Source organism: Malaclemys terrapin, chromosome 22, assembly GCF_027887155.1.
Source record: "Malaclemys terrapin pileata isolate rMalTer1 chromosome 22, rMalTer1.hap1, whole genome shotgun sequence".
NCBI classification, from domain to species: Eukaryota; Metazoa; Chordata; order Testudines; family Emydidae; genus Malaclemys; species Malaclemys terrapin.
In genome coordinates, this window is record NC_071526.1 from 11,119,929 (window position 1) to 11,131,033 (window position 11,105).

The 11,105-nt window shown below is 49.2% G+C and overlaps 1 protein-coding gene across 2 annotated transcripts in view; it reads right to left on the reverse strand.

Moving 5' to 3' along the window:
- LDLRAP1 (low density lipoprotein receptor adaptor protein 1) overlaps positions 1 to 10,224 on the reverse strand; it is a 40,534-nt gene extending 30,310 nt beyond the window's left edge. For both annotated transcript variants that reach the window (XM_054011879.1, XM_054011878.1), the window contains exon 1: positions 10,040 to 10,224. In XM_054011879.1, coding sequence (XP_053867854.1) covers positions 10,040 to 10,124 — 85 coding nt within the window. In that variant the 5' untranslated portion in view covers positions 10,125 to 10,224. The remainder of the gene's footprint in view (positions 1 to 10,039) is intronic.
- Positions 10,225 to 11,105: the final 881 nt, after the last annotated feature.

Sequence of the window (11,105 nt, forward strand, 5' to 3'; positions counted from 1 at the left end):
AGCAAAAGCGTCTCGGGTGCTGCTCTGCCCTTTCTCAAACTGCATCAAATCCCCACACTCCCTTTCCCAGTAGTGGCAGCTACAGTAAGTCTTTAAGACAGTCCACTCCAGCCCCCATTCCAAGTGAGCTTTGGTCCCCTCAGATGCAAGTGAGCATCTGGCAGTGTTAGGTACAGGCCAACCATGCTAGCAGGCAGAGCACACTAGGGGCATGTCCCTGCTCACGCTCGAACAGTGCAGGTACAGACAGCGTAGCTAGCAGGACTCTGCTTAGGAGACTCAGGTACAGACACCCGAACCCCGTGGGTACGTACGCTACATGGCTCTCTACGTGCCCTGCTATTTTTAGCAGGGTCGTGTCTCCCTGCGCCGGAGCCAAAGCGCCCTGTCAAGAGCTGCACGCTACAGAGTAGATACAGCCTCTTTTCACTGCAGTGTCTAGCTCCACACATGCAGCATAGATGTACTGTATGAATCAGGACAGAGCAAACCCCTGCCACGCCTCCAGTGCTTTAGGACGGCAGGGTCACAAGGCCACAACCCCACCTCTTCACCCCCACCGCCCCCTCTGCTGAGCAGAGCTGCAGGTGCTCTCCACAGCAGGTAATTCCCCAGCACTCTCTGTAAAAGCATGTGCGCAGAGCAGAGAACACCACCATGTAATCCTAAACCAGAGGGCGGCTTCACCCTGATGCAGCGCAGGGACAGGGAGCGGTTACCCTGGTGACTCATACATCCCGGAGCAGGGCTCTGACTGGTTGTGGAGAGGAACCTACACTGCTAAGTTTTGGGGCCAGGTGCAGTTTCATGGTGCAGATTAGCTTGGAGGGGTAGAGGCTGCAAGATCTGTAAAGCGCTTCGAAATCTATGCACTACATCAGCAGTAGTCAACTGGCAGACTGTGGGCCAAAGCCAGACCTCCAGGCGCTTTGGAATGGATCCCAAAAATCTTTTTATTTACTTATTTTCTCTGGAATCTGGCCAAAAAATTTGGACCTTGACAAAAAATAATAATAATAATAATAATAATAGACTACCCTTGCACTACACTGTCAAGATCTGTTCTGCAGTGTGCATTGGAAGGGCTACAGCAGAATCAGATCATTAGATTTTAGGGTTTTGTTGAATTAAATATGAAAGTGCATAAACAATCATTCCTGGGGACAGTAAATTGGATATCAAACTGTATTTTATGTTTCCCCCTAGATGTGATCCAATAAGTGTGTAGTACCATCTCTGGAGCAGTTAGAGGCAACACTGGCTTCTGGCACCCTGGGATGAACACAAAGCAATCAAAAACAATGAGGTGTCCTTGTTGCACCTTAGAGACTAACAAATTTATTTGGGCATAAGCTTTCGTGGGCTAGAACCCACTTCATCGGATCAGGGAACACAACAGTGCGAATACTGACATCATTAGGTTTCAGAGAAACACCCCCTTTGAAACAGAAGATAGCCTGAAACAGCTGAACTGCTGTCTGAAGACTCAAATATAAAGTCACTCATTTGTTTACATATGAATAGTAGAGCTGTCAATCGCAGTTAACTCTTAAAATTAACTCAACAAAATTAATCACGATTAATTGCAGATTTAATCACACTGTTAAACAATAGAATGCCAATTGAAATGTATTAAATATTTTGGATTTTTTTCTACATTTTCATATATATTGTATTCTGTTGTAATTGAAATCAAAGTGTATATGATTTTTTGTTACAAATATTTGCACTGTAAAAAAGATAAACAGTATTTTTCAATTCACCTCATACAAGTACTGTAGTGCAATCTCTGTCCTGAAAGTGCAATTTACAAATGTAGATTGTGTGTGTGTTACATACCTGCACTCAACAACAAACACGTAAAACTTCAGAGCCTACAAGTCCACTCAGTCCTACTTCTTGTTCAGCCAATCGCTCAAACAAGTTTGTTTACATTCACAGGAGAGAATGCTGCCACTTCTTATCTACAATGTCACCAGACAGTGAGAACAGGCATTTGCAGGGCACTTTTGTAGCTGGCATTGCAAGGTATTTATGTGCCAGATATGCTAAACATTCATATGCCCCTTCATGCTTCAGCCACCATTCCAGAGGACATGCTTCCATGCTGATGATTCTCGTTAAAAAAATAATGCGTTAATTAAATTTGTGACTGAACTCCTTGGGTATTGTATGTCCCCTGCTCTGTTTTACCTGCACTCTGCCATATATTTCATGTTTAGCAGTCTCAGATGATGACCCAGCACATATTATTCATTTTAAGGACACTTTCGCTGCAGATTTCACAAAACACAAAGAAGGTACCAATATGAGATTTCTAAAGATATCTTCAGCACCTGACACAAGGTTTAAGAATTTGAACTGCCTTCCAAAATCTGAGAGGGACGAGGTGTGGAGCATGCTTTCAGAAGTCTTAAGAGAGCAACACTCCGTTCTAGAAACTACAAAACCCGAACCACCAAAAAAGAAAATCAACCTTCTGCTGGTGGCATCTGACTCAGATAATGAAAATGAACCTGCGTCGGTCTGCACTGCTTTGGATTGTTATTGACTAGAACCCGTCATCAGCATGGACGCATGTCCCCTGGAATGGTTGTTAAAGGGACATATGAATCGTTAGTGCATCTGGCATGTAAAATATCTTGCGACGCTGGCTACAATGGTGCCATGCGAACGCCTGTCCTCACTTTCAGGTGACACTGTGAACAAGAAGCGGACAGCATGATCTCCTGCAAATGTAAACAAACTTGTTTGTCTGAGCGATTGGCTGACCAAGAAGAAGGTGTGAGTGGACTTGCAGACTCTAAAAGTTTACATTGCATTCAAAAATAAAACAGTTCTCTTTTTGTACATAATTCTACATTTGTACGTACAACTTTCATGAGAACTTGTATGAGGTGAACTGAAAAATACTATTTCTTTTGTTTTTTCACAGTGCAAATACTTGTCATCAAAAATATATACAAAATGAGCCCTGTACACTTTGTATTTGTTGTAACTGAAAATGTAGAACACATCCAAAAATATTTAAATAAATGGTATTCTATTATTATTTAATCACGATTAATCTCTTTAATCAGTTGACAGCCCTAATGAATAGTTCTCTTTCTACCCATAGTGTTGCAAATGTAGAGTTGTCCCCCCCCCCCCCCTTCATTTTAAAGAACAAAAGCTTGCCTTATGCAGCAGGGAGCTGATTCTGTGCAGTACTGGAGGGCACACAGGGTAAAAAAAAGTCATCAGGGTGACAGTACAAAAATACCAAGATTAAGAGTCAGACACAGAACATGATAGTCTGTTAAGGAGACAGAAGTATAGCATGACCTCTTTTCCACGCTCACCCAGGCATCTATAATGTGCCCAGCATTGTAATTACACAAAGATTTAACGGGTCTTAGAACTTTTAGGAACGAGGCCACCTTTGCACACCATTTCTGAAACCACCGCGTCTCCATTTCCCCTCCCCCACAAAACACACATTCCCAACTCGATCAGGTCTCCAGGACAAACCCGTCAGCTGTCCACAACCTGAGACATATGCCAGGTAGGAACCCTCGTTTTCCAGAGAACATGGCATCTCCCTTCTGCAACAGCAAGCAAGCAAGGGGGAGGCAGCAGATCGAGATTTCACCCGAGTCTGTCCAACTACTCCCTGTTTCAAGGTTTGCCGAGCGTTGGCAGCAGCCACTGAAGGCCATACGGCACGACGGGACTCGCCGTTTGGGGGAGAACATGCAAGTCCATCTGAGCCTGACGAATCCTTGCTTTGGCAGTGGTTTTGCTTTGCAAGGAGAGGCACAGAAGCCACCAGCTGTGGCCAGAACAGGTGGGCAGACTGTAGAGACTACGGCGCCATTGGCGATCTATTACACCACCTCCTGCATCCCTCCAGATTTTGGAACTTCAGTGACAAGCCAGGGAGGTTTTGGATCGGACCGACCAGCTGTGCTTCGGTAAGCAGCATGAATCATGTCATCCCTGCACTGTGCCCATCTGCTCTGGCCTGATGAGCAGATGAATATTCAGGAATATGGGGCATTAGTCGAGGATAGTGGTATCAAGGGGGGGGGGGGGCTGTAGCCGTGTTGTTTATCTGTGCGGCCGGGCCAGTCAGCCTAGGAGAGCCACCGCAGGCCTAGCCTGAAGGCAGGCAAGGGGCAGGAAAGAGGAGTGAGCAGCAGCAGCACTGAAGCCTTTTGAACACACACGTGCATGGCAGGATTCTGGTCTCTTTCCCGGCCCTATCTACTCCCAGCCCCAGAGCAGTCACTGGAGAATCACAGAAACCTCATCCAGACTGGGATTTCTGGGAACCCGAATCCTGGTTCCAAGCGAGCCATACAACAGTACGCTCAACCCCAGAGCACTGGACACCAGAGTCTGCCTTCTAACCCTGTTTATCCACTAGACTGGACAGCCTCTGTCCGGTTCACATGGGCAGAATGCAATTGACCAGAGCAGGGGCTGAACTGCAGTGGAAACAGACTAAGTCACTGGGACTTGGAAGGCCCAGTTGTTTCCCAGCACCAGGGGGGTTCTGGCATTCAGACGCAATCCAGCCTGGAGGGCATGGAAAGAGTCTATTTTGCTTGGCTAGCCTGAGTCTCAGTAGCCTCTGTACCAGGGAATGCTATTTTTAGCCAGGCTTCGTTTATGATAAAGCTCCCCACCCTTGCGGCTGTGCAGATGACCCGCTCCCAAAGTTCAGCGGGGAACCAAGGACAAGCCAGATGCTTTGTGTAACTTGGGACCATCTGTTTACAGACACGATGCAAAAAGGGCTGAATTTTGTCAGCATCTGAGACGGTTTCAGTGCCACTGATTTCTTTCGCTTCCCACCCCTGCGATTCCAAAGTAAGCGAGGGTGGGGCAGCTTATGCGGTGTAGCAGTACGACTCTTGCAACACATCTCAAGCTCTGCTCCGAGGGACAGACATGCCTGTTATGGTCCCACAGTGCTTTTCAGCCCGGGGAGCTCAATGAGCTAGAGAAGAGAGCACCAGGTTTCAAGCCAGACACCTCTTGCTTGTTCGATCTGCTGTTCTTGTGATGACTTCCTCTGTGGCTTTCAACAAGCCACAACTTCTGCACCACCTCTCTTCCACTCAACCCTCCTGCCCCGGGCGTAAAGTGCAAATGCTAACTGACGGGCTCCAGATTGATATGTACAGCACTTCCCAGCACGGAGACCGTGAACTGGTAAGTATCTGCCATGAGGTCATCATTGGAAGGCATGTCTTTTGAAAGGAGAATATTTCTTTTAAAGCCACCTGAAGCAGATCAGCAAGTTTACTAGCCAACCTCTGCTATCAGAAACCTGGTATGTAAGTTGCCAATCCCAAACACACAGGTCATGAAAGTTTTTTTTTTATTATTATTATTATTATTTTTAAGTTTGCCTTCTGGGTTCTGAATCTTGGCGGGGGCAGAAGAGGGCATGGGGAGGAGGGGGTGTCACCTTTTTGAACTTCTGAACCGGGAGGGCTAGAAACCGTTTTTTAAAAGAAGGTAAAGCCAAGGTTCACATCATCACAGGGCTCCAGGAACTGGGGCTTAACATTTGATTGTGGAGGGGCGGGAAGAGGAGGTTAAAAGGCTCATGATAAAATGGTGAGTTGACCACACTGTCTACACAAGCGGGGGCATGAAAACTGCCGTGGGACCTTTCCATTTCCAGCACCGAGTGCAACAAAGACCTCAGACCGCTCCCAAAGCTGCCCTGTGCTTGCGTGCATGGGGTGGGGGTGGCAAGCACTGTGCATCTAGGCAGCGGAGTAACATTACTTAGGCATTAAAGCCGCTAAGTAATCTTGTTCTGTGTGTTGCATATTCAGGCTGAGAGCAAAGGTTTTGAGGGGGCAGGGGAGACCAAGGGGAATATCCTCAGCTCCCACTTTGACTCAGTGCCCCCCGTTGGGAAGTCTGAACACTGACACTTTGAGGCACACAGCGGTGCTTGGTTAGGAAGAAGCTCCGCGGAAGAACTCGGAGAGGAAGATGGTTTGTAGCCCAGGAAGGGGCAACTGTCAGAGCGAGGATCATTCTGAGCATTGGCAGGAGCCACGACACTGCTCTCTATCAACTTCATCAAAACTGTTCCCTCCCTTGGATTTCCCACTAGGACTCCCAAGATCTCCTGGGGCGAAAAGAAGAGCCCAGCTTCCCCAAACTGTGGCAAAAACACCGGGAAGTGCCCGCTGGTCCCCTGGCTTGGATGACCAGCCCTTCACAGCAGCTCACCCACCCCTCCTCGGCTGGCGCAGCGAGAGCGCCCCCAATTTTACCGAATGGCAGAGACCGTCACCTATACAGTACCAAGCACACCTTGGGTTAGATCTATGGTGCACGGCTCACAAACCGATTTAGATCAAGAATCGCCATCAACATGCAGTTGCTCAACGTTGAGAGAGGCAGACCTGAAAGGGGCTGCAAAGCTCACAGTGATTTATGCTTTGGTTGGGGTGGGGAAAATGGGCAGAGTGGCTTGTTCTGACGTTCCTCCCCCACCTCATGAGCGCACACAGCTCAATGGTACTTCAAACAAACACTTTCAATTCATAAGCCAGCCACAGTCTGCACACACATTGCTGCCCCCCCCACCCCACTTCCCCCTCAAGCACGGCTTGCTTATGTTCGCATTTGTCACTCTCAGAACAGGAGAAACTTGTCTTCAGTCTTGAAATCTGCAAATATTTCAAGGTGACAGTTCCCTGGAGCATTTGGCGTTCACTGGATGTGCCCCTGGGGATGACGGCTTGGAGTTACTAGGGTCCTTGCTGCTTCCAGCAAAAGTGTGAGAGAGTGCGCGTGGTGGTAGGTGTGAGTGTGAGAGCACAGACCGTGTGTGAGAGTGAGAGATGGAACAAGGAAGGGAGTGGTGGTAGGTGTGTATGTGAGAGAGAGAGAGAGAGAGAGAGCGCGAGCGCAAGGAAGGAAGTGGTGGTAGGTGTGTGGGGAACAGATGTGTTCAGACCAGAAACCTTTTCCATTTTGGGGCCTCCAAACGGATTCCAAGATTACATTTTCACAAGTCCCCATTCCAAAGGAACTTTATCATTAAGTTCATTTTGAGGGCGGGGGTGGGGTGGGGGGGCGCAAATCTAAAGCTAGATAACATATATATATACACACACACACACACACTCGAAACCTTAGTAAGTCCAATGCAATCAAATATGCTCGTAACCGAGAGTCCTTTCTGCAAGAGGTCAGTATGCATTTACCTGGAATCACTGCTACATTTACACAGCAGATGTCTTCGCCCCAATTGACAGCGACTCCTGCTTTTCATTCATATTTACTCAGCACGCAATAATTCTCATGCAATTCACAAGCTTGTTTCAGACTCGACTATTAAATTGTCTTAACAGCTTTGGTCTAAGACCAAAATCTGGTTCGATTTTAACCCTCTAGCTTGGGTACGTGTCAGAAAAATCCCACCCCGCCACTCTCTGCAGACCCTGTACCAAGATTCAGCCCAGTGCCAAAGCGCCTACCGCAGAGTTAAACAACTGCTTAGGATTCCTACAGAGGACGGAGACAGCACTCCAGCAGCAGTGCGATCATTTCAGATCCAGAGATTCTAGCCTCTTAATCCTTAAAAGAGGCAAAAAACCTGGAGTAAATCTCAGAGGATTAGTAAAAATCAAGCAGTTTGATCTTGCCACCATGTAGTGAAGTCTCCAGGCACTAGGGGTTTTTTATTGGCACAGGGAAAGCTGGCAAAGGAAAATCCTTCATTCTTAAAACTGGATTAGCGTGCTTTGGTATGCTACAGGATTCTTGGACTTTCCTGCCCACCTGCTGGTACTGCACCTCTGGCAAGAGCACTTAGCGAAAACCCCACTTATCTCCTCCCATGAGTTTCTTCACATAGCTTTTAGGGAGACGGAAAAAATGCCAGGCTAGTCCAGGATCCTATCGATGGACAGGTCTGTGCATATTCACCATGGTAAATCAGAACCAGAAAGGGAGCAGTCACAGTCTAGCACTTTAGGCCCTATGGAAGAGGGCAGCCTGGAGGCCCGGACCAGCTTTTAGGGTGTGTTGGGCAGGTGGTTCTTCCCAGCCTTGGGACATGGAGTTAGGAGTGGGTGAAGGAGACAAAAGAACCAGTCAGAGAATCTTGGGTGGAGCAGAGAGGCTAGGACATCCCATGGGAGGAAAGGAGATCAGAGAGCAGCCTGCTTTAGAAGGTGAAGACAAGAAGCTTGATCGGAAATGAACCAGTGCAAAGATGCAAGGGATAGGAGCTCAAGGCGATCCTGGGAGCAGCATTCTGGACACACTGAAGGGATGGAGATGGGGAGAAGGATCTACCACCCATAGCAGGAAATTAATCTCTCATACTCCCATCCAAGCTGCAGCAGAGAGGAGGGGGAAGAGAGAGAGAAACACACAGGGCTTAGATGCTGGGAGAGGAGTCAGAGATCCCACCAAGGTTGAGAGGCCAGGCAGGCAGGAGTATCATAACACTGCTAAAAACAACTAAGAAGGGGAAGAAAACGGAAAAAAAAGTCCACTTCAAACCCTTGCATTATTGTGTGGGAGCAGGGCTGTGTGTGTACATGGCAGGTGCCCAGCAGCCTTTGAATGAAGGCAAGTTACAGCTACCATCCAAAGCTCAAGAATCTAGTACCAAGCTGGAGAGAGTGTAAAAAAATCTCACTGCAGTGCTTGATTTTTCAAACTGGTATCCTGGGTGTAGCATATTTTTAAGCCAGCTGAAAAAGCCAAAGTTACAAATTAACCACTGATTTGACTCTGGATAAAGCAACAACTAAACCAAAGCAAAACATGCTACTGCAGAGCTTTAACCCTTTCCATGAACCCAGCCCCCTTTGAGCGATGGGACAGAAAGGAGAAGAATCCAGACTGACTAAGAGGAGTGTAGGGCTAACATCTATCAAGATCCAGGGCAGGCTTAGAGAGAACACATGCAGCCAACAGACTAATGCATGTCTACTATGTACCACTGCTCACACACCACATTAAGATGTGTAAATTGCTCAGCAGGCAGTGTTGTGTGGTCTCATTACACTCCATTCTTCTCCTGGGAATGCAGCAACTTTTGTTTGCTTACAGTTTCCTTTTCCATAAAAGGAAAGAAAACCTGGACGTTCCACAGTCCAGGTCAACAATCCCAAAGCTGTCAAGCCAAAGGAGAAGTAGGGTGGTTTGTCTGCAAAAGGCGAGATTTGGGGTAGAGAAGGGCTCATTTAGGGGGCTGAGAAACATACATTCCTTCCTAAAGGAAGTCAAGTCAGCGATCCCTGGAAGGAACAGTCTGACAGCTGTGGAGTTTGCAGGTAAGCAGATGGTGACTCACTAAATTGGCTCAAGACACCCAGGCAGGCCCATAACCTCATCTAGACAGTGCAGCAATTCCTAAAATATGGCGCAATAACTCCAGGTGCCAGGAAGAGGAATTCCTTCGGTAGCCACCATCTCATCGTCAGTCACTAGAAGCAACACACGCAGTGGCCTCATTTGCTCTGCGGAGACCTTAAGTAACTATTAACCCCGCTTTACCTCATTCCACTTGCTCATTTAGCTGCGGGCCAAGAACATTTTCACTGCTCTTCCATTTGCAGACGGGGCTCGGGACTGTCCAAACCAGAAGGCAGCACAAGCCAGGCCCCAACCTGCTGCCCCAGAGGGCAGGGACGGAGCGCAGAACCACACATCCAGACTGGGGCGTAGTGGGGTTTTCGGGACTGCTCTGGGCTGGCCCCTCTCTGCTCAACTGAGAAGGGAACAAGCCTTGGGAAGCCAGTCCCAACGCCCAGGGCCCCCACCCCCGCCTGCTCTAGGCAGGCCAGCAACAGGAAGAGGCTCCCGGGGCTGCCAGCCGGGCACGCTCCCAAAGCAAAGCAGGTCACTCGGGGAGAAACAAACCCTGTTCCCGGGGGCCAAGGGCGCAGCAGCTGCCCCGTGCCAGGGTCCGGCCCAGCAGCGCGCACAGCCGGGCACTGCCCCAGGCTTGGGGAGGGACCGACCAGCCCCCCCCGGCCCAGGGCTAAGTACCCCGGGGACTCACTCTTGTGCTTGCCGCTGCCCCAGGACTGCTTGGCGGCGCTGGGGCTCCGGATGATGGCCCGGCCCGCCGACCGCAGCGCCTCCATGGCGCGCCCCAAACTCCTGCAAACAAACTTTTCCCGGCGCGGCGCGGCGGCGGCTGGTGCTGCGGGCTGGCCCGAGCCGCCTCCCGGCCCGGGCGGTCGAGGGATGATCGCGTGGGGGAAGTGGGAGGATCTCTCTGTAAATCCGCCCGGGGGGGGTGCGGCTGGTGACGCGCGGCTGCTCCCTCCCCGGGCCCGGCACCTCCCCGCCCCGCTCGGCTGGGGCTGGAGCCCGGCCAGGTGGCAAAGCCGCTGCCCGGAGCAGCCAGGGGGGGTCACTGGCCCAGGAGTGTCATGTCAGGCCTGGGCCCCACTAGGGTTCCCCCCATGGGGTAGAGAATCAAAGACTATCAGGGTTGGAAGGGACCTCAGGAGGTATCTAGTCCAACCCCCTGCTCAAAGCAGGACCAATCCCCAGACAGATTTTTACCCCAGATCTCTAAATGGCCCCCTCCAGGATCGAACTCGCAACCCTGGGTTTAGCAGGCCAATGCTCAAACCACTGAGCGGTCATGTCCCTGTGTTGCATAAAATGTGTCATCAGGACTGGACACAATGGCTTCATGTTCCCCCAACAAGGGGCTTTAATTGCCCATGTCATTTGATCACGTGGCAGCCACGCCTCAAATCCTGGGAGCCTCCCTGTATTATAGTGAAGGAGGCCCCCTGCTTAAATCAGTCAGCTCATCTATCCCCACCCACATACAATAATGCCTTGGCAACTCTGGCATGATTTTGCCCCCCAAAAGCCATATTATCAAATCAGTGGTCTTTTCACAGTTAAACGTTCCATCCTATTTTATGGGAATGGTGACCCTCTTTCATATAAGCTTGATTCGCCATTCTGATAAGTCCAGCGTGTATTTGGATTTTGAATTGAAAATCATCTACACCATGTGATTACTGCATTGTATAATGTACAGACCATAGAACTAAGCACCGAGAACAACTATCAAAAGACTTTAATGCGTTCAAAAGGCATGG